This window comes from Petaurus breviceps, unplaced genomic scaffold (assembly GCF_028583685.1).
Source record: "Petaurus breviceps papuanus isolate PSGF00001 unplaced genomic scaffold, PetGlider_PUasm1.0 90881, whole genome shotgun sequence".
In the NCBI taxonomy this organism is placed as follows: domain Eukaryota; kingdom Metazoa; phylum Chordata; class Mammalia; order Diprotodontia; family Petauridae; genus Petaurus; species Petaurus breviceps.
Genome location: NW_027187369.1, coordinates 2,709,497 through 2,733,671, shown reverse-complemented (window position 1 = coordinate 2,733,671; position 24,175 = coordinate 2,709,497). Strand labels below are relative to the sequence as shown.

Sequence of the window (24,175 nt, the reverse complement as noted above, 5' to 3'; positions counted from 1 at the left end):
TATATGTCTTTGTGTATTTTGGTAGATCTACTCCCATATATATTCAACATTTTGTAATTTTATTGAATAGGATTTCCTTTTTATTGCTTCCTCCTGCATTTTGTTTTTACTCTTGAGAAAGCCCAATAATTTTTTCAGATATATTTGTCTCCTCCTATTCTACTAAAGCTGTTCATTTTTTCCACTTAGTCTCTTTATTGATTCTTAGGGGTTTTCTAAGCAACCATTACATTGCCCACAAATAGGTATAGTTTTGTCTCTACTAGTCTTTATGCTTTAAATTTCTTTTTCTTGTCTTATTGCTATCTCTAGCATTTCTCAAATTATGTCAAATAATAGTGACAAAATAAGGGTATCCTTGTTTTATTCCTATTATTTTCGATCCTCTTTATAGGAGATAAAGACAGTTTCCTGAGAGGATAGTAAGGTCAAAGTATGGTGTTTTAAGGATGGAGAACTTGTTTGTAGATCACAGGGGAAAAGACACAAGATGAAGAACTTTAAAAGTAGGAGTAAAGGAACAAGCTCTCAGAGTAGACAGGAGGGGATGAGATCAAAGGCATAAGTAGAAAAGTGGACATTGGCAAGGAGAGGGTCATAACTCATCCTCTGAAACTGAAGAGGAGTAAATAAGAAGATATAATGTGGAGGTTGTTTGAGGTATGGAATGGGAGAGGAGAAGGCATTCACTATGTATGGTCTCAGTTTCTTTTTGAAGACTGAGGCAAAGTACTCTGCTAAGAGGGAATAGGAAAGGGTGTTGTAGGTAGCTTGAAGAGATAAGGCTTATTAAGCAGTTGGTGGATGTGTCAGAGGACTGGTGTGCTGCAGAAAGGTCTAAGTGGGATGGTGGCTAGAATCAATTTGGAATAGACTTGGCACAGCTGGCTGGCTTCCTTCAGTCAAGCTCAGCAGCCATGGCACATACAGGCTTTACAAAAAAAAAATTTCCTTGCCGTTACTCCCCTAAAGATCTTGACTTTTATCAACTTAGGAAACTCCATGCACCAACCAACCAGCTGTGTCTTTGTAGAGCTCTCGAGTTAGAGGCCTGGGTTCACATGCCAGCAGTGCCACAACCTTTGTGCCTTTAGGCAAGTCCCTCAGACACATAGAAGGGTTGAGGGAGCTGGCTGTGGTCCCACATCTAGGAAGGTTTAGAGGTGGACTTGAACCCAGGTCTTTCTAGCACTCTATCCACTGTACTGCATTGTTTAATCATTAGAGTAATCCCAGAGTACAATGGACTGCCCTCAGAAGTGGGGGCTCCCCCTCCCTTGGAGATCTTCACCCAGAGGCTGGACAGCCACTTAGTGGGAGAACTTGTTCAAATAGAAATTGTCTTGATGGTTCTGGAACCATCTAGAGTATCTTCTGACCCTTGAGTTACTGTGATTCTGGGATGTCAGTAAGTTGGAGGTACCAGCAAGGCATTTAGGTGAAGATGTTCAAGTGGGCCAGTTTGAAATGTGAATCTGCAGCTCAGGAGAAAAGCTAATACAGAGATACAGAATTAGGAACGCTCTACCTAGAGGAGAGAGTTCAAGGTATAGAAATCACCAAACAATAAACAGCTGAATCCAACATTCTGTCTACTTTTCAGCCGCCTCTGTGGCTCTAAAGAGATTTCTCATGGACTGTAGTGTGTAGAAGCCTGCCTTTGGTCTTCTCCCATTTTCATTTAAGATGCTCTGTGGGCATGTGGATTAGGTGTTTCACATGAGGGACCGTGATGTTGGGATCTAAATGTGGGGACTCTACCATCATTGTTGGAAAGGAGAGTTTATTACAACCTTTATAGAGACTTTCCCTTTTTTGGTCTCTTTGTTGTCTTTCTATCAGTTTCACCCTAAAATGCCCTCAGAATCATTTTGCTCAGTTGGATTTCTCACCAAGTGTATGTAACCTTGATTTTTCCTTCTATTTCTGTCACTATTTTCTGAGGTCATACTGCTAATAATTTTCTATCACACTTCCCTCTTCTAAGAGTAGAATTACTATTTTTCTGACCTGGAGGTAGCTGATGGCACAGTGGATTAAGTGCTGGACCTGGGTGGAGGAAATCCTGTGTTCAAATCTTGTCTCAGATAGTTGTCTTAGTAGCCACATGACCCTGGGCTAATCACCTAACCTCTGTGTGTCTGTTTCCTCAGTTGTAAAATGGGGATAATAATAGTACCTGCCTCCCAGGGTTGTTGTGAGGTTCACATGAGATAATATTTGTAAAAAATACTTAGCATAGTTCCTGGAACATAATAGACATTATGTAAACACTTATTCCCTCCCTTCATCCCTTCTCCTTTTTTTGCTTTTTGGAGGGCAATTAGGGTTAAATGACTTGCCCAAGGTCACATGGCTAGTTTTTTGTGTTGTGTCTGTGGTCACATTTGAACTCAGATCCTCCTGATTCCAGGGCCGGTCCTCTATTCACTGCGCCACCTAGCCGCCCCCATCCCTTCTCCTTCTGTACCTTTCAGCCTGAAACTATGAAAAGTATTCAACTTGCCCTCTTTCATACAAAAAGGTATGATTCAGTATACCAAAGGACTGGTACATTTTTTTCAACAAGTTCCCATCCTCCAGCATGAGGTATATCAGAACAAAAACTACCCTGATTTATTATTCACATTTTCAGTGAATGGGGGTAAAAAAAAAAGGCAGGGGAGCAGAGGGGGCACCACCAGAGTCTAGTACCCCCTGTGAAGATATTGACTCAATATTGAATGCTATTTCAGGATAAGAAGTCTGGGAGCTGTTCTGATCAATTGGGAGTCATTTGAAATGCTTAAACTAAATGCAGATATTGTTAGTATGATTAGAGAAACAGGCTGATTACCATCATTGACAGCTTCACCTTTTGTAAACAGTGGATTTTATTTAAAAAAGTTAACATCTTTGCCATTGTAGAATTTGCCTTCCTGAATGAAGCATTGAGTATGTTTCCTGTTTTTTCAATGATTTATTGTAACATCATAAACTCCCTGCACCCTGCTTGGCGTTCTTAATGAATTTTTAATGAAACTCACTCAATGTTTGTTTGGCATCAGCTTCAATGCTAAACATTGAGTGTTATTATCATTTTCCCAACTTTCCCAACTCAGTTTGGATTTCAGATTTTATTTGACTTTTAGAGATTTAACTTCTAACACAGAGAACACTTTGGCAAGTTCACCTGCCTATTATGGTTCTTTGCAAGATTGTTTAAATTTTCCATGTTGCACATAGATACGGAGCCTTGGGAAATTATAATTCCTTTTCAAGAGGACTATAAACAGTGCCATAACTAAGAATTATCCCACTTAGGACAACGGGAGCAGTGAAGAAGAAGGAGAAGCCCAGAGGACCATTTCACGGCACATTCAGTCCCCCAGAAGGGGTCCATTCTCTTCAGGGTTGGGCAAAGGCAGGCTCTGAAAGCAGGACATCATGAATATGGGATCCTGGGGTGGCTCAGGGCAGGGGGAAGCTGCATTCTGTACAAAACTAGATAGAAACCTATATGGAGATGATGTCTGTCGTTGAGGCAAGAAGAGGAAGCGATCCCTCCCATAGCATTGCCCTGGGCATGGCCTCATTTACCCAGTATTAGTTGTACTGAGTGGAAGTCAAGATTAATAAAATAGATCAGGATGAAAGTGTATCTTCCTTTGAATTTCCAACAGAGCTGTGCACCATGGATTGTGGTAGCCATGGAGTCTGCTCGAGGGGAATTTGCCAGTGTGAAGAAGGCTGGGTAGGACCCACCTGTGAAGAGCGTACCTGCCCTTCTCACTGCGCTGAGCATGGCCACTGCAAAGATGGAAAGTGTGAGTGCAGCCCAGGATGGGAAGGAGACCACTGTACTATTGGTAAGTGCCATGATACTTTAGGATGCAATAAACCAATGTCACTAATTAAATACCAATCCCATGGAAGGTTTTAAGGGCATGGGTGTTGCCTAGCATAGGGATAAGCATCCTGTGAATTGAAGCTCCTATATCGCATATTCTCCTTGATACTTGAGAAGAATATTTCTTATCTCGATTTTTTAAGACTCCCCAGTAGTCCCTCTTTTTAAAGGGTTCGGTGTTCTTCACGTATCTTAATCAATAGGACTGTGCCTTTTGTTAGGAAGGTCAAATGCCCTCACCTTTTTCCCTTTTGAAAAACCAAGAGTGTTTCATTGGCTACCTGCTTTAATGGATATGTGTACGTATTGATGTGAAGATAGATGAAATTTAGACCCTCCATCAATGGGAAACTTATTTACATTGTTTTTCAAGTAGGGAGAATGGTTTGTTCTAAATTCCATAGAACACACACACACACACACACACACACACACGCACATGCCCATATGCCCATACAAGCACAATGTATCTATGTGTGTGTAACATCTTAAACTGAACTTCCACTCTACTAAAAGCACAGTAAGTCTTGTCTACAATGACTGTAGAAAACATTTAAGATTGATTAAAAAGGTGAAGAGGGATGAGATTTAAATCCCAATGATAACCAAAGTTGTTTTCACAAATATTCCCTCCTAATGCTATCACCAGAAAGAAGCCTAAACTGGTCTTTTTTCTCAGAAGATATAACAAAGATGACATTTTTAATGAAATATGACATTTTGAAGGAACCTAATTGGGTTTCTTTCCCAAATGCCATTCATCTCTTCCCTCCCCCACCCCACACACAGCCCAACGTCAGCACCCACGGGTGACAAGTCAGCATTTCAGCACTTCACAGTTTACAATTCTCCTACAAGGCAACAGATGGTAAACCGTTAGCGCACACACACACACACACACACACACACACACACACACACACCCATTGGTTTCTCAGAAATTTATTCAACCATTCTTCTTTTTTGTTTTTTCCTGCTTTAGCTCACTACTTAGATGCTGTCCGAGGTAAGATTTTCTCGCCAGCATTGTAACAGAAAACATGCATGTACCTTTCACTTACAGCAACCTGTGATGTTTCTGGACTCAAGCTGTGATAGATTGAGTGAGACACACAAAAAAGGAATTTGACTTTTCCAAGATTAAAAAGTCATTTATTTGCCATAGCAAATAGTGGGCTGATAGGTGGTGTGAGGGCCCATCTGTGGACTTGCCATTCTTCTTTGCTTGAATGAGAGAGAGACTCAGATGTGAACAGCTAGGGACAGACTCAAAGATCTAGGTTTAAGTAGATCTTAGGATCCTTTCTTCATGCTATGAATGTGACTGGTCCAAGTTTATATACTCTGCTGGCCCACCTCCCTTCTGCCCACTGTTCTGTATGTTAAGAGGACATAAAGAAACATTCTGTGGAATAGTGGAGCATACATAAAGCAGTGTCCCTGACATCAGCATTAGAATGGTAAGGATAACACCTAAAATATCCAGTGTCCCTTTACAAAATCTGTTAGAGATTTTGCATCCATGAAGGTATCTAAACATGTCTAAAACATGCATGTTTTCAACCTGCATCGCATATACAGCTTACCACCTTCACCTAGAAACCAACTACCTTTTTTATTTTTTCTCTTTCTTAAAGGAAGATTTGTCTTCCTTTGTCCCCAGTGGTTACTTGAAAGGATGTTTGAAGGTGGTTCCTGTGTTACTTCTACTGACCACAATACCTAGGGACTTCCTTCTTTTATGCTCTCATATTTTCTTCTGTGGACAGATGAATGTCAAGTTGTTGAAAACTAAAATATACAGGAAGACAGTAGTGGTTGGACTATCTCCAAAAATAATTCAGACTCATTCCCTTGTTGCAAGAAGACAGGGAAAAATTTCTACCAGCAGGAAGACACTATTTCTTTCTCCCTCCCTCACATTCCCTTTCTTCCCTGGAAAAGCATATTTGGGCTCTTGGGATAGGGGAACGTTCCTAGCTGACATCTTGGTAGGAAAAGAGAGGGAGTCAGCCTGTGGAAGGATATTGCTAATAGAACAAAAAGGAAAACCTTCCTGGAGAACAAATGCCAGGTAAAAAGATACTCCTTGGGGAGTTTCATGCCTAACATTGGAAAGGAGTGATGACAAAGATATTCACATTTGACTCTGGTTATCCCATTCAGCTATTAGTATTAAAATGAGATGTTTTTTCAGTGTGTAAGATTCCTTGAGCACCAGCTCTGTGCATAAATAACATTATGTTAGATGCTCAGTAGCACGCCCAAGAGGTTGAAGACACAAATCTCCCTGCAAGTATCTGGCAATCTTGTTGGAGAGATGAGGCAAAGGGCCATGAAACAGGAGTCCCACAATTCCAGGGCAACATCCAGAAGAGCAGTTGTGTGCACACGTGGTCTAGACAATATAGCAAAGGGTTGAAGCCACACAAAGAAAGGGAAAGACTACAGGTGGGTAAGTCACAGGAAGGAGGTATCTGATGAGAGCAGTGATTGTATTTTTCTGACATATTAACCATAACCATACTTCACATTATTGATCCAATTTTGATTGAAATGAGGGAGATGAGTTTTCAGAAAGAAACTAAAAAGCTTATTTTTGCTCCTGCCACAGTTTTCATCCAATTTGAATCATATATTGGGAATTGGGGGTAGCATTAATAATGCTTAATTGGATCTCCAAGGGAAAGTACTGCAGAGTAAGGAATAACAAGTTCCCTGGAAAGGTTTTGCAAGTGAAGAAGAAGCTCTTCCTTTTACTCAATACTTCATCTTAATGGAGCCCACGTGATAAGCCAGATCCCCACAGGCAGATAGATCATTGTTGGCCAGTCCGATTCCGACATCTTGGTTATTGTTTCCCTCTGTTCTTTTTCCAGATGGTTGCCCAGGGCTGTGCTTTGGAAATGGGAGATGTACCCTGGATCAGAATGGTTGGCACTGTGTATGTCAGGTGGGCTGGAGTGGTTCAGGATGCAACATTGTCATGGAAATGGTTTGTGGAGACAGCCTGGACAATGATGGAGGTATTTTATTTTCTGTCTTACTTCCTTAAGATTTAAAAGGGAAAAGCCCAATCGTAGCAGCAGCATAACCGCATGGTATGGTCCAGTCTGCCCAAGTGTAGGAGCCGGTGTCCTTGACAAAAGGCTGAAATAGAAGATATTTTTTCAGAATTGTAATAGTTGACGCACTTGTGCTGAATAGAAGTGCCAAGTGTTTGTGTTATGCATCCCTGTCTTCATCTGTATGCAGAATCTGGTCTGCTTCATTTTTCTAGATAGTTTTGCTTTCTGGAGAAGAAATTGCCAAAGCACTAGAGCTAAAATCAAACCACAAACAAATCAGAAGGCCCATCTTGAGCACCCATTACTAGCGAGAATAGGTTGCTCAGACCCACGTTGAACTAGATGGCTTCTGAGAGACTGGGATTCAAACTGCAGCTCCTCCAGACCCCTGTATACAGGAGTATGATGGAGGTAGCTCAAACCATCTTCTGAGAGCTGATTGTTAAATTTTCAGTGTTAGTGTTTAGTTAGTCTCTGATGTGTATCAGAGCTTGCTTGATTGTTTTGTTGGTTGTCAAGAATGGGATAAAGAAAATGTTAATAATGTTTATTAAAGGGGCAGCAGAGCTTGCTTAATTGTTTTGTTGGTTGTCAAGAATGGGATAAAAAAAATGTTAATAATGTTGATTAATGGGGCAGCCAGGTGGCTCAGTGAGTAAGAGCACTGGCCCCAGTGTCGAGATGATCTGGGATCGAATCTGGGCTCAGATACTTAGCACCACACCCAGAAATAACTGACTGTGTAACCTTGAGCAAGTTACTTAACCCCAATTGCTTTAAAAAAAATAAATAATGCTGATTAATCTTAAAAGTGTGTTATGCTTTTTTAGAAAGCTGCTTGTTAAACACTTACTAGGGCACCACTACCCTGCATCCTACTGTCCACTGTATTATAATTCATGAACCTCTCAGCCCATCTAATCAAGACCAGCCATACAGAAGACCTGTAGAAAGGATGACTTACATGAGTAAAAGTCTTATGGTGATCAGCTATATTTGACAAACTCCTTGGTTCCCTTGTTTTTACATTATAAAAAATGGCATTAAAATAGTATGTTTTCTTTTCTTTTCTTTTGCCTTTTGGAGGGCAATTGGTGTTAAGTAACTTGCCCAAGGTTACACGGCTATGTTTTCTTTTCTACAAAGACTCCTAGGATCATAGACCTAGAAAAGAGATTCTTAATTTATGTTCTAGGGATTCCCAAGGGGTCCAAGGATAGATTTCAGGAATTCCATGAATTGGATGGGAAAACATATGTCTTTATTTTCACTATATTTGAACTGAAATTTAGCATTTCCTTTGATTTATAATGTTGACAACTAAATATTATTCTGCAAAGGGCTCCGTGGGCTTCACTGAACTTCCAAAGGTATCCATGATTCAAAAAGGTGAAGAATCCCTGGTGTCATTATTGAAGGAGGCTTGGAGGCATCTCCTCTAGCTCCTTCATTTTCCAGATGAGGACCCTGAGATCCAGAGAAGGAAAGGGACTTGCTTAGGGGCACACAGCTAATGTGTCTGAGTTAGAATTTGAACCCAGATCTTCCTGAGTCCAAATTCAGCATACTCCGTACCAGAAAGGGAGATCAAATGAAAATAATCTAGATTCTCTTGCCTTTATCATTTTGCTCTGCCGCCAGTTGACTGGAGCATTTCCTCATGTCTGTAAGTTGTAATACTCTAGGCCTTTCAGAGAACCCAATTTTAATTGCAATATTTATGCAGTTCATGGATTGTTCTTTCTTCGTGCTGGCTCAGATGGCAGCAGGTGAATCTCTGACAAGGAGCACATGATCTCAGGGCCTTGCTTTGGCCATTCCAGGTCTAGTAGAACAGAAACTGAGCAGGATCATTTACTGTGGTGGCCACTAAACCTTAAACCCTCAGGGCTCTTCATGGGAGGTAACGGTAAAGGACAAATCCCTGGCAAATTCTCCTTACATTTCATGCTCCAGGGAGCATGACATTCACAAAGAACTTGCTATTTGAATTCCTCCAAATAATAACATTAAAATGAAATACATTGTTCAGTGTGGCTTCCCTCACCTCCTGCATCTGCCTTGGAGATTATCTTCACTGTCATTTAACCCAGGATAGAAATACTCAATAAGATAAGGGAATAATGGTAGATTTAGCATCAAACAAGGTGTAGGAATTTCCGTTTTCGCCATGTAACTTTACAAAGTTATTAAACCTTATATGTATAAGTAATGGGGATTCTCGAATGAATTTGAGAGAGTAAAACATTCTCTGAAAATGGATAAACTGCATATTTCAGGAAGGATTTGATCTCGGATCTTTGTGACTCCAAATCTCTTGCCCTATTTACTGGATTTTATTTTAGGAGCAATTATTTAATTAGCATGTGTGGGCACTACATCCCAAAGGACTATGTTTGTTCTACTTGATTCTTCCCTTTATCAAAACCTTAGAGCTATTCTTCAGAAAATGGGCCCAGAAGGCCACAGAACCACAGAACTTGAAAGTTTGAAGAGAATTCAGTGACCAACTAATCCATCTCCTGCCTGAAATTAATCCCCACTCTAATTTACATGGTAAACACTCAACCTTACTCTCCTTGAACACCTCCAGTGAAGGAGATGATTAGACTAGATAGCTTCTGAGCTCCCTTCCAAAACTGTGTCTTATCCTATGTGTCACCTTAGACAAGTCACGTTCCTTCCCTAGGCCTCATTTTCCTTATCTGTGAAATGAGAGTGTTGGAGTAAATGGCGTCTGGAGTTCTTCCAGCTGTAAGTCTGTGACCTCCTGAGGCTGCCTAATTTTGCTTTGGACCAGCTCTCCTTGTTAGGCAGTCTTTCCTGACATAAGCACTAGATTTGCCTCTTCTGCCCATTGGTTGTAGTTCTGCCCTCTGGGTCCTCAAATAGGCCTATGGCAAAGAATTCTGCACTTGGTGTGAGAAGACAAGGGCCCCAGTGCTATCTTCACTGGCACCTGTGCAGTCGTGGAGACGTCCATCATAAGTAGGTTGACGTTTACGCTAGCCATTGTAGTTTTGGAAAAGCAAAGCATGGTGGTTCATCATCAGTGCACTAGGCACTGGAGTTTGAGTGCCCCAGAAACTCTTGAAAGTGGGTAATGTAAGTAAAGCTATCCCCAATCTGCCAGGTAATGAAAAGGAAACAAAATCATATATCCAGATGCACTCAAGGGATCTCACAATCCAACTGAAGAAGCAAACAAAATTATGAATAAAACCAAATAATGCATAGAAAGCAACATAATCGTTCAGTATATAATGTTAAAATAGTAACTGAGTTACTTCATCTACAAACCTAGGAGAGCAATACTGGTCCTACCTACCACCCAGGAATGTTGTGAGGGTCATGTCGGTGTGAGGTTTAGAAGCAGCAAAAAGATCATTGAGATGCCAAGTTTAGCAATGAAATGTCCCTTAGTCTTCATCTGCAGTGATCCACTCTCATGAATGTCATCATCACCTTGTAAGCCAGCAGTGATATCCAGTCTTCTTGTGTAGCAGTCATGCACCACTGTTATTCAGTCACCTGGGCTTGTAACAAGCATTTCTTAAGCTCCTACTATGTTCCAGGCAATGTGCTAAGCACTAGGAATAAGAGAGAGGCAAAAATGTGGTCCCTGTCCTTAAGGAGTTCACATTCCAATGGGAGAGAAAACATGCAAACAGTTATGTACAAACCAGGTATAGGCAGGATAAATGTGAGCCATTCTCAGAAGGAAGACAGTAGCATTAAGGGGAGCTGGGAAAATCTTCTTGCCGAAGACGGGATTTTAGTGGGGCCAAGAAGGAAACCAGAAGGTTGAAAGGGTAAAGAGGAAAATTCTAGGCATAAGGAAAGCCAGGGAAAATGCCCAGAATCAAGACTTAAGAGTGTCTTTTGCAAGGAAAAGCAAATAAGCCAGTGTCACTAGATCACAAACTATGTAGGCAGAAGAGAGAAAGGTGGGGTGTGTGGGATAAGAAGACTGGAGGGATAGGAGTGATGCAGGCTCTAAATGTCTGTAAAAGCTGAAGAAAGGATTTTATATTTGATCCTGCTGACAAGAGGGAGCAATTGGAGTTTATTGAAGGGGGAGGGATAAGGGGGGTAGGACATGACCAGACATTTGCTTTAGGGAGATCACTTTGACAGCTGAACGAAGGATGGCTGGCATAGAGAGAGAATTGAGGTAGGGAGACTAACCAGCAGGTTATTACAATGGTCTAGGCGTGCAGGGCTAAAGTCTATGGCAGGGTGGTGGCCGTGTCGGAGGAGAAAAGAGAGTACATACGAGAGGTGTTATGAAGGTAAAAATGGTAGGACTTGACAAATAATTAGATATGGGGGGTAAGATAGTGAGGTGTCAAAGATGACACCAAGTTCGGGAGCCTGAGTAAGTGGGAGCACAGTGACACCCTCAACGATAATTGGGAAGCTTTGGAAGGGAAAGATAAGGTCAGTTTTTGGAATGAGTTTAGGTTGAATTTAAGATGTCTACAGGACATTGAGTATGAAATGTCTAACAGACTGTCAGAAACTAGAGTTCAGGAGAGAGGTTAGTAGGAGATAAATGGATCTGAGAATCATCAGCATAGAGATGCTAATTAAATCCATGGAGTTCATGAGATCATCAAGTGAAATAGTATAGAGAGAATGGAGAAGAGGGCCCAGGCCAGAGACACACATGGTTACTAGGCATGACAGGAACAAAGATCCAGCCAAGGAGATTGAGAAGAAAGGGAAAACCAGTAGAGAGGAGTATCATGAAAACCTAGAGAGAAGAGAGGGTCCAGGGAAAGAGGGTGATGGACAGCGTCAGAGTCTGCAGGCAGTCAAGAAGGGTGAGGACTGAAAATTGACCTATAGATTTGTCCACTATGAGATTTTTGACTCTTCCCCTCTTCCTTACATCCTGACATCCCCAGTGAGTCACCACATCTTACGATATCATTTTCAAAATGCTTTTCCTCTGTAGGATCTTCTTCCCACCGTTTATCCTTGATTGGCAGCATGGTATAGTACTGGTCCTAGAATTAGAGTACCTGGGGCTGAATCCCAGTTTGGTCATTTACTTTCTGTGAGACCTTGAGCAAGTCACTTATCCTCTGTAAAATGGACAGTGGTCTAGATCTAGGGTCTCAGGCCCCTTGCAGCTCTAGGTCTGTATTGCTGCGATCCTGTTTGGGATATCCTTAAAGCTGTCTGTGAAGTTGAAGCTCTCCTCCTTCCAGTCCTTACTGCCCTTCACTACCAGAATGAACCTGCCATTGCCTTCACCATAGGCTCCCTGCTGTCTGTCACATCATGTCTAAAATCATCTGGCTTCTAAATCCCTCTGTAATTTGTAAGTCCATCAGAGTGCTCATAAATGGTTTTTTCTTTGGTGGTAAAGGACTTTGCTGACTTTTAAGGTCATCAATCAAGCGATCATTGTTCACATTCAAGAATGTAGGTGGAGGATGGAGGGTGCAAAATATTAGCCTGGGGACCTATCCTTTAAATTTCTTTTTTTAAGTTAGTCTGTGATATAAATGTGGTTTTTTTGTGTGTTGTCATGGACATCTTTCTCCTCTTAAGTATAGTAGAGAGTAGAAAATCCCTATATAAGTTCTAGTTAGTTAAATTTTGGTTAATTGAAGTTAAGTGAGGGTAATGTCATTATACTGATAGTCATTCAAGCTTCTTATTGATGCTTTGGGTTGATAGACACACCCCCAGCCAGCCAATGTACAAGAACCCTCCCAGGTAACAGAAACAGGTAAGCAAAGACAATAAATACAATGACTTCATCTAGCACCATATGCAGCATTCAGCATCTTCATGAAAGGAGGGAGGTACTTCTGGCCTCTGGTTTGCCTTTTAAATATGAATTTACCTGTTGGAGAGTTGTTTTTGTTCATATTCTTATACTCACGGTTTAAGAAGTTACATTGTGTGTTGGATCTAGAGCCACTTTTGAAGTCAGGAAGACTGGGTTTCAGTTTCATCTCCTGATACTGACATTATAACTGTGGACAAGTCCCTTAACTTCTCAAAACCTTAGGTACCTCTCTAGGGCTCGTACCCACAGAAAAGTTTGCCAGTTGCTTTAGTGGAAGGAGTTTGAAGGCCAAAGGAAAGTCATCGTTCTTCAGGTCCTGCTTTCTTCGCTCTGCATTAGTTCACATGAGACTTCAATATTTCACTGGTTTCACTGTGATTTCTAAAATAAGCAGCAGTGTTGTCTTATACTACAGTTTGTCCGGCAGCCTTTCCAGTGAGGATCCATTAGCTTCTGACTTTTTGAAAAAGTGACATTTCTCTTTGAACTTCTTCCATCAACTAAAAAGATATAGTAATAACATCACAGGGCTTTCCCTATGCAAAAATGTTTATGGGGAGGAGTTCTGTATAAAGAAAAGCATTCTGTCTCTTCCCACAAACATCTTAAAGTATAGACTGTATATTTACCTGTCCAAAGGGGAGGAAGAATTCAACACAGGGTATCCTTGAGACAGAGAAGTGGCTTAGATTAGAGGGCTCCATTATGGAGATTTGGTGACTCCTCGATATGCAAGCATCCAAATGGCAGAAGTTGTTTAACTGAGTATGGCAAATTATTCCCAGGGTGGATTGGGTTGTTTTTCTTTCTTTTTTAAACCAGGAAGTGCCAATTGAATCCCCTTCCAAAAAAAATAGCCCTAACTCTTTTTCATATTCCCAAATCAAAAAAAGAATCATTTAGAAGTAGTGGCTTCAAGTCGCTGCTACCTGATTGCTCCATATTGTAAATGGTCCTTAAAGAATGGCAGAGACTCGTGCATGCTAATCACTTTGCCCTCATTAGTATGACTGTTCCTGCCTCTTCCTGCAGCCTGGGCTTCCCTGCCTTGCTCAGTCAAAATGCACCTCTCTAGACCTCTTCAATTCATTCTTTGTCACAGAAAGGCATTGGACTAGATGATCTCCTCTTGCATGTTAAAATTCCCATCCAAAGACCAGTCATAAATGATCTGAGAAAATGTGTTGTTTTTACTTACATATATGGTCAGATCATTCCACTGCTCATTAATCTCTTGCAGAAGGAAGGAACGAAATAAGCCTATATCAAGTGCCTATTTTGGTCCTTAAAACAACCCTTGGAGGTAGGTGGGATAGCACTCTATCCGTTGAGCCACCCAGCTTAAAACAGTACTGTTTGTTTTGTCTGAGGTGGTTCTCTGACAGTAGAAGGAGAGAAAGGTGGGGAACGGTAGGGATTATGACCATGTTAAAAAAAAAACAAGATCAATAAAATCTTATTTAAAACAAACAAAAAAATAGGGGCGGCTAGGTGGTACAGTGAATAGAGCACCAGCCCTGGAGTCAGGAGGACCTGAGTTCAAATCCAGCCTCAGACACTTAACACTTATTAACCATGTGACCTTGGGCAAGTCACTTAACTCCAATTGCCCTGCCTTCCCCCCTCAAAAAAGCAAATAAAAAAATAGTCTGTTAAAAAAGGCACTGTGCTTCTGAAAAACTGTGTAAAATCAGATCTTGATTAGTCATATATTTTATGTTTTTTTGTGATTTAAATTTGTACTTACATCTTTTGTCCTTGAGGGAGTTTCTCATCTAGGAGTTTCCTATACCCATTAAATTACAAGACTACTTGCTATCTCTTTTGTTTTTACATCACCTTCATTTCTTGACTATATATCTCCTCTCTCTACTACCCAAAGAATCATCCTTTGTAAATAAGATAGATTAAAGGGAAAAATATTTCATGAAAACTTTATCAGCCAACATGTCAGCCAAATCTGATAGCATATGCAGTATTTTATACCCATAGTCTCCCACCTATGCATAGGAGGAAGAGAGGCACATATTTCCACTCCTTTTTGCGGGGGACAGGTTTGTTCATTAAAATGACAGAATTGAATTTGGGGGAATTTATTTTTGTCATTGTTGTTCTTTCCATTTACATGGTTGTAATCATTCCATATATTCTCTTCCTGGTTCTACTTATTTCCTTCATCATTCTCATGTCTTTCTATGTGTCCCTAAATTCTTCATATTCTTTGTTTTTTATGGTAGTTCGTGTCCCACAATTTGTTTGGCCATTCCCCTGTCAGTGGAACTTTGTTTCTGGTTCTTTGCTTCCACAAAAATAAAATGCTACTATGAATATTTTGGTTCATATGGGATCTCGCATTCTCTATTTGACTTTCTTGGCGGTGTATACCTGGCAGTGGAATCCCCAAGTCAGAGGTTATGGCTGTCTTATTCATGTTCTTAGCAGAATTCCAAACTGCTTTACAGAATTGTTTAACCATTGTCCCAGCTCTACCAACAACGTATTAGTGTACAGTATTCTGGCAGTCCTTCCAACACCATTTCTATCTTTTTGTCATCTTTACCAGTTAGGTGTGAAGCAAAAACTCAGAGTTGTTTTGTTTTGCATAAACAATTCAAAGCTATTTTATGTGGTTGATGTTATTTCGAATTCTTCTCACTGTTTGCTCATCTCCTTTGGTCATTTATCTCCTGGGGAATAGCCCCTGGTTTTATCTATTTGTATTAGTTTCTTCAGTGTCAAACCCTTATCAGAGAGATTTGGTGCCAAGATTTTTTTTTCCCAGACAGCAACTTCCTTTCCTGTCCTAGATGCATACACTTGTCAATTTCATATAATAAAAATTATTCAGCTATCTTTTGTGATTGTCTCTTTCCTTTATTTGGTTAAGGGTTTTGCCTTAACAATAGCAGAGAAAGGTAGCTAACCTAGTTCCTTTATAATTTTTTATGATATGAACTTAAATATTTAGGTCTTATGTCCATTTTGAGCTTACTGTGGTATATAGTGTGAGATATTGGTCTGATCCTAGTTTCTTCTGAACTGCTTCCCAATTTTCCCAGAAATTCTTAGGGTATTCTTCCCCAAGTAATTTTTGTTCTCCTGATTTTTATTTAACTATACAAGGAGCACTCACAGACTCTAGAATGCTCAGGAGGCATTTTGTAATGAATCATTCTCCCTATAAATTATATATTTAGTCTGTAATTGAGCTTTTCTGCAAATCTTATCTTCATATCTAGTCTGTGCCACTTGTCCCTCAAAAACAAGTACTAGAAGACTTCTTTTAACTGGAACCTAGGTCTCTCACTACATCTTCCTGATCTATATCTGGCCCCTGGACTCAGATGGCTCTGGAGGAAAAAGTGAGGCTGGTGACTTTGCACAAGCTGTCTCACTTAAATCCAGTTCTTCTGCAAGTCATGATATCACCTTCCCAATGTCATGGTCATCTTCGAGAATGAAGGAGAAACGCCAACTAACCAATAAATTCAAGTGCCAGAGCATTTCTCTCTTTTGAGACTAAAGAGGCAAGTCCTAAGAGGACAGTCCCATCTAAGGGATTTCATACTGCAATACTTTGTTTCCTGGGGCATCAAATGCCAAAACTGGAATTTTCAAGGATTAAGTTTAAATGAACATGTCTAGGGATGAGTACACATTCCATCTCATTTCCTATACTTTTTACCCTTGCAAGGGTCCACAATGCTACCCTGAGTCCTTTTAGTATTTTTTGTCATTGAGCAGAGATTTAGTTTGGTTTAATTGATAGGGCAGGAAAGTAGCCTAAGGCGTTTAAGGAAAGTTGTCATCAATTTTGATGACCCTTGTTATAGGTATCAAGTAAAGCATAAAACAGAACTTTGCTCTCTTTGCAAAGATATTTGCTACTATAATGGAGAATGTCTAGCAGAGTGTTCAAGTGGAAGAGAAATTCCAAATAAGTCGTTAGATCTTCCAAAGGCCGTATTTGTGAATGACATCTTGCTGATGGTGTCAAGTTCAAAAATATTGCAATACTTCCTAGTTAAGCCCTATAATCAATCAAGAGCTTAACCTACCTGATCACAGAAGAAAAAGCTAGTGGATAAAAAATGCCCATTCAGACTATAATATACAGTTGTATGGACATCCCACAGGTCTGGTGCCTCAGTATGTATTTCTTAAGACATATACTGTGCTGGGCCCAGAACTGATAGGAGGAAAAGAGCAATTTGGACTGCCTCTGGGACATTGTGCAGTGCTTTTAATGACTTCCATTTCTTATTGAATAGATGCCCATCTTTTTAATACCAGTCTTCTTTTGGTGTTGGTGTGTGACCTGGAATCATGGGAAACTATGCTAATTAAAGAATTTGAGTGGAGGATCATACAGAGAGCATTGGAGAGATGCTTGGTGGACATGAGCACATTGCAACACATTACTGATGAAAGATTGCGCCAGAGAAATGGTATAAAGGATGTCATCAGAGAGAGAATAGATGGGCCAGTAAGTGGCAAGAGAGACATAATAACTGATTGACAATCCACTTGTTCATTTGTATCCATTCACCATAGAGACATCTTAAAGGAAGACAACCAACATGCTAGGTACACCCACATAAAAGATTTATGGGAAAAGAGATAAGAGTTGCAGAAAATGAAGAACTGTGACTGGGTTGTGATCCCATTGGAGGGAGCCTCCATGTTGATCCTATCATAGCTCCACCAAAATATAGAAGTCACTAATTAAACAGAAGCAGTGGAGAACAGTATTCTCAGAGTGAGCTGTGGTTTATCAATAAAGCTTCTTTTTACCTCTGCTTTTACATTTCCTTCTTTCCTTTATTAAACAACTTTTGTTTTCCCAAGCTCCATAGAGCCCCCTAGTAATTGGCATTCATATTTGTTTGTAAAAATAATGGAATCTTAAAATGTCCAAGTTGTAAAGGGACATATAGGTCATCTAGTCTAAAGTCTTCATGTTACAGGGGAAGAAACTGAGTCCCAGAGTGGAAAAGGGAGTTTGCTAAGATCCCTCAGATATTAGTGAGAGAATAAGGCCTACAGCTGGGTTTTTCAAAGGTTATAACAAAAAGATAGAGAATTAAGTTAGAGGAATCATCTTTCATTATTCAATTATCCTGACATAAATCATTACTCACTTAAGGACAAGTGGCCATTTGCAAGCCTGTTATACAGTCATCTTTTCTTAAGGTTGAGCTCTAGAAATGAGTCACATGAGGGAATTATGAACATTCCAGTTCATATTGTACCTATTCCACAGCACAATTTAGGATGTAGTAAGTTGCGGAACCTAGAAATAGCAATGAATGGCAAGGAACTTAACCTGCTAAGAGCCAAGGATCTTGTTTCCATTTGCTCTTCTGTTCTAGTTGGAGATTCCTTCTTAATTTCTTTTCTCGATCTTTCACTTCTCCCCTGAACATGTGCCTCATTTCCAGCCACTCTGTTTTATGACATATTATCACTTTGAAAATAGCTCTGAAGCAAGCAAAATGAGTTTTTTGTCTAAATTCCAAACTAGGTTCCCTGCCCTGTTACTGTGTAATGTTGCACAAAATTCTTGGTCCCTGTCCTCCTCACACAATCTGTATGTCAAATGAAGCTAGTAATACTTACCATTAGTATATCATACTATGAAGAAATCCAGTAATTTAGGCTAAAGTGGATGATAAAGGTCCAGTACCAATGAAGAGTCTGTTAACAGTTTTTTAAACCTTTTAAATATATCCGTCACTTGTTAATCTCCAAGCAAATTTAGAAGTATTATTAGCAACAAGACCGTTAGGACATATAATCTATAATAGAGAAAAACAGACAGCAAGATCGATCTATTTGAGCCCAGAAAATGTCGAGAGTGTTACAGAGTTAGAGCACTAGCCGTGATCTGAGTTGAGGAAGTCCTGGGTTCACCTTAACTTTGCCCCTCCAATTAAGGCAGTCAGATCTCCCTAATTCAGATTGACTGTGGCATGGGATAAGGGAGAGGGGAATAGGCAGGGAGTATTCAATGTGACATATAGTTGAAAGCCAGTTTCATTATTTTCAAGTACATAAAAAAAATAGAATTAAGTTAAGTGTGTTACCTCTTAAATGCCTTATGAGAATTATTTTAGTGAATGGTTGTGAGTGATTTATAATTAATCAACATGTTTTACAAATGTTTGCAAGCAATTTGAACACTCCTCCTACAGGTTTGTTTAATTTACTTAGGAAACAATTTTGCATGGATATCTTGTTTCCTTCCCACTTCTGACTATATTATTATAAATTCTGAATCTCTGGAGTTGAAATGGATAAGCTTTTGCTGAGGCACTAATGAAAACTACTGTTCCACTCTGATTCCAATAGGCTTTTACCTACCTCAGATCTCATGTGAGCATGTGTGCCACAAAATGGACACATTCCAGTGAGCTGAGCATGCTGCATAGATGCCTTTTATCATCCTTTAGCCAGTGCAGAATGGCAAGAGCCTGTTAGGCCCTTGTTCCAGGCCCATGGCTTAAATAATACCCTTGATTGCACTCCCTGCTATGTGATGGGTAGTGATGGGTAGCTGCTGGTTTTCATATTCTGCCTCTACCTCCCTTCCAAGAAACATTCACAACTCCTTGGCCTTTTTCCTTCATCTTCCCAAGGAATGATATACAGTAGTCATGTATTTGACTATTGTCCTGCTTCTCACCCATAGCTGTCTCACTTGATTCCAGCCCCTTACTCATTTCCTTGGGGGAAGAGGAAGTATCCTTTCTATTCTAAATGCTTATCCATTTATTGTGATTACACTATGTCCAATTAGGACCTTATTCCACATCCTTCATTCCTGATAAAAGCAAGGTGTTTCTCTATCAAAACTGCTTATGTTGCAAGATCATTACGTGTGAAAACTCTGGCTTGTTTCACTGAAACATGGATTATGTCTTATACATAATGATCCTATGACACAAATCACTATTAGCTCCCCCATTTACTAGATGGTGATGCTGAGACCTAGAAACATTCCTACCTCAATATTAACCAAGCATAGGCTATCCATTATGCATGAAGGTGCTGTTATGGTTGCCACTACCAAAAGGACACATGCTTTTGAGTTATATGATCCAGAATGGATCCATGTTGGCACTGACTTCTCCACTCTTCTTTGACTAGAATGCACTTGGTTGCTGTAAAATTTAACTTGATTTGTCTTTTGAGTCACGCTCTTAGCCTCATCAGCCCATGCTCTGACTTGCTGTCCCCATTCCCATTAACTAGCAAAGCCAGATCCATTGCCATGGCCACCCAGTCTTCCTCATCTTTGCTGTAGATATTTTGTGTGTATGTGGGGGAGTTCTATCTCGTAAAGGGGATAGGCAATAGAAGTAGGGTATACTAACATTTGATATGTCCGTACCTGCTACACAAAGCCAGGCTGTCACTAGAGTGCCACAGTTTCTAATTCAAGACAACAAACGAACTGTTAATAACAAAAAACCACCCACACCCAATATGAATTTCATTTGCACCTCTCTGTAACAGTCTAGACAGGCTGCATTGGGTGTTATCCAATGTGATAATTGCTAAGTAGATCTTTGCCGCATAGTGGGCTCATGTACGAATTACAATTTGAGGGTTGCATGTCATTATTACTTTTCCTTCCTATAGCCTTTCAAAATTTGACAGAAGCCTTGCTGTCTTCTCAGCAAATAGAGGGCCAACCCTATATAATAGGCAATTATTAAATAAGAAACATTAGCTTGGAATTTACAATGGCTCGTAACACGAAGAGAATTGGTGTCTTCATTTGAAGTGCTTCTTCATGTGACTCATCTTGGGGTCCTTTGTCTTAACTCACTTTGATTTTTTCTTTATCTTAATGTTCTTTTCTTTCTTCAAAAACCAAGTTGAGTGCTTGGCAGGTTGAAACATGTGTGAACCCAATTTTCTTGTTTCCCATTTTCTTATTATGAATGGAATGTATGATCAAAGTGACTGACCTTTTAAAAAACCAATTTTTCATTGTATGCTTGACCCCAGCCTTTTCAAAGTTGCATCATTTTGCTGGCTTTTACTTGTAGCCACATGTTCCATTAGGGAAGGAAAGAGATAGTAAATTAATGAGGTGGGTCATCAAGCTTTGGAAATGTGGTTGGATAGGTCTAAAACCTATAGAAGATCTGTTAATATTTGTCTATTGGGCTGGGGGAATGAAAGAAACAAATTTTCTCTTGTATCTCATCTGCATTTAAAAGTTAATTTCCTGGGAGGGCTATATGCAGGAAGAGAGATGAGGAGAGAGAGTGAGAGAGAGGTCAGAACAAAAATGCATTGAATAAACAGAGAAAGCAGTAAAGGAGCAAACTGCATTTGAAATCAAAGCTGTATCTGTGGTATAGGGAATTTGAAAGGACTCCATGTGGGGAAAAGTATTTCCTGGGGCCCTTAGGGCTGCTGTTACAAACACCTCCTCTCCTGGTGATCCTCGCTCTCAGAGCCCCCAGCTGTGATGTCTCTCCCTACAGCTAAGCAGCAGGAAACAGATAGACAGACAGAGATGCACGAAACCCATAGCAATGCCATTGATGCATATCCTTTGGGAGGTGGGGGTGGGGAGCAATGGTAGTTAGAAGGTAGCCAGTGAAAAACCCAGATTAGGGTTCCTAATTTCTTCCCTTAAGAACCTTCAGAATGTCTCTTCTTTCTTATCTCTGGTTTACCGAGCGGGGAATGATAGATGTGAATCCTCACAGAAATGAAACTGAAAGGGAACAAAAGAGATGGGACACACCATCTCCTTCGAGCCCTCCCTGATTTCTCTTGGGTCACAGGCAGACAGAGCAGTAATCACTGTCTGAGCAGCATTAACAGAATGCCCGTGCCCTGTTCCTCACTGACTGGCATATAGCTTTGTCAATTATTCAGTCATTATGAATGCCATGTGAGAATTGTGTACTTTGGTAGACATTAGGAAGTGATCATTAGGATCTTTACAAAGGTAGTTATAGTGAGAACAGAAAGGAGACAGTTGCAAAAGATTTTGCAATGCTGAAATCAATAGAACTTGGTAAATTATTGGAATGGGAAAGGTGAAAAAAAGAGAATTGTCAAATAAAAATGCCAAGATTTCTAACCTGGATGAGGCCTGGTGTCATTGACAGTGAACAGGGAAGTCAGAAGGAGGAACAGTATTGAGAGGAAAGAATCATTTTGGGATACGTTGAATTTGACTTACTAGGTGACTGAAATATGAAGCTGGGCACTTGGAGATGTGAGTCTAGAGCAGGGGTGGGTTACCTGCAGCCTGGAGGCCATATGTGGCCCTCTAGGTCCTTAAGTGTGGCCCTTTGACTGAATCCAAACTTCACAGAACAAATCTTCTTAATAAAAGGATTTGTTCTATAAAACTTGGACTCAGTCAAAAGGCCTCACCCAAGGACCTTGAAGGCCTCATGTGGCCTCCAGGCCACAGGTTCCCCACCCCTGGCTGAGAGCTTGAGAGGGATGACGAGAAAGTACAGGTCCCAGTATTCAGGTTTAGGAACCTTCCTATGGAAGGCAAGGAGTGAATGAGATTGAGTCTTAAAGCAAAGAGGACTGTGGTGAGAAGAGAGCTAAGAACAGAACTTTGGGAAAAATCCACCTTAAGAGGCTGGGGTTGGGGGTAGTCCCAGAGAAAGTATAATCTTAGGGAAGGAGAAAACAAGGAGATTTGGGTATTTCAACAAGTCTCAAGGAAAATGCTAGAAGGAGATTAAGGAGAATGAGAACTAAGAAAAGACCATTGTACTTAGTGATGCAGACAGAGGCTTCTGTGCACATTTGAGAGAACTGTTTCAGTAAACTGGTGAGAGCAGAAGTCAGATTTCAAGGGGTAAAGGAACAACAAATACAAAGGATAATGAAAAATTGGAGATATCGGGTACACTCTACTTTTTCAAGAAGTTTAATGGTGATAAGGAGGAGAGAAGACAGATAAAAAGGTTGAGGAGGAAGTTTTGTTCAGCACTGGGGGGTGGGAGAGCCAGTGGAAAGAGATAGATTAGAAATTGATGAGCTGGAGGAATGAGTAAGGGCCTAAAGGAAATAAAAGGGGATAGAGGGATTTGCTTTCCATTAGAGAGAGGATTGTAGATCCTTTGGTGGAAGGGACCCAAAGGTCATCTTACTTAATACCTAGACTTTACAGATGAGGCATTAGTGACCCAGAGAGAGGAAGAGACTTGCTCAGGGTCATACAGCTAGTAAATAGAAGAGCTGGAGTTTGGCTCCCTATCCAGATTTCATTACGTTATCTCCCTTTGGGTGTCAGGAGAGAGGAGGGAAAAAGAGGATAGATCCTTACTCACCTTAACACAGAATAGGGAATGTTTTAAGAGAAAAATAATTGTTTTGTCATATACTTAGAACATAACTTTCTGGAGAAGAGCTGATAGATTAATCCCATATTTCTGTCAGTGAAATTTATACCAACCTCATCCAGCATGGGAAAGCAACACAGTACAGTAAGAAAGCATGCTGGAGTTAGAGGACCCGAGTTTGAAACCAGGCTCTGCTACTTCTAGTTGTATGAACTTGGGTAAGTCACCCAACCTCCATGGGCCTCATTTCATCTATAAAATGAAGGGGTTGTACTAGCTTACTTCTAAGGTCCCTTAGACCTTGGCAGAACTCGGTAAATTATTGGAATGGGAAAGGTGAAGGAAAGGGAATTGTCAAATAAAAATGCTGGGATTTGTAACTTAGATAAGGCCTGGTGTCACTGACAGTTAACAGGGAAATCAGAATGAGGAGTCGTCTTGAGGAAAAAGATCATCATTTTGGGACATGCTGAATTTGACTATTCAACTCCATCTATGATCCTATGAAATAAATACAATATCATCAAAAAGCCAAAAGACATGCATTAAAAAATACTGAGTTGTAAGCTCTTCAAGGTCTCTGGCCATTGTTTTTGATTTTGTTTTTTTTCTTTGTTTCACTGGAGGACCCAGAATGGGGACTATGCATACAACAAGCATTTGTTGCAATGAATCAATGAATGGATTAAGGAACAAAATACCAGTCTACATAAGATTAGGAGCTTGAAAAACCCTGAGAGATAGTCTGCCTCATTTTTCCATTGGAAGGAAATACCTTCCCCAAGGTCAGACAGCCTCAGGAATTAGCAACACTAAGATTTAAACCCATATCTTTTGCTTCCCAATCCAGAATGTGGCCAACATTCTTGTGTCGCCTCTGGCACATGGTCTGGTACAATCCATTTGTGCTGAAGGAATTCAGATGAGGGAGAAACCTCTGAAAAGCAGGCAGATGTATCAGATTCCCCAGTCAAAACATGGTGGTCATTTTGAATTGCATTCCTAAAGTTTCTCTGAAATAGAAAATCAAGCTCTTCTAAAGTGACTTTTCTTTCCTCTACTTAAAACCAAACTG

General features: G+C 40.3%; 1 protein-coding gene across 1 annotated transcript in view; it reads left to right on the top strand.

The window, feature by feature from the left end:
• TENM1 (teneurin transmembrane protein 1) overlaps window positions 1-24,175 on the top strand; it is a 782,231-nt gene that overhangs the window by 604,892 nt on the left and 153,164 nt on the right. The window contains exons 13-14 of the mRNA XM_069074038.1: window positions 3,663-3,848; window positions 6,769-6,915. Coding sequence (XP_068930139.1) covers window positions 3,663-3,848; window positions 6,769-6,915 — 333 coding nt within the window. The remainder of the gene's footprint in view (window positions 1-3,662; window positions 3,849-6,768; window positions 6,916-24,175) is intronic.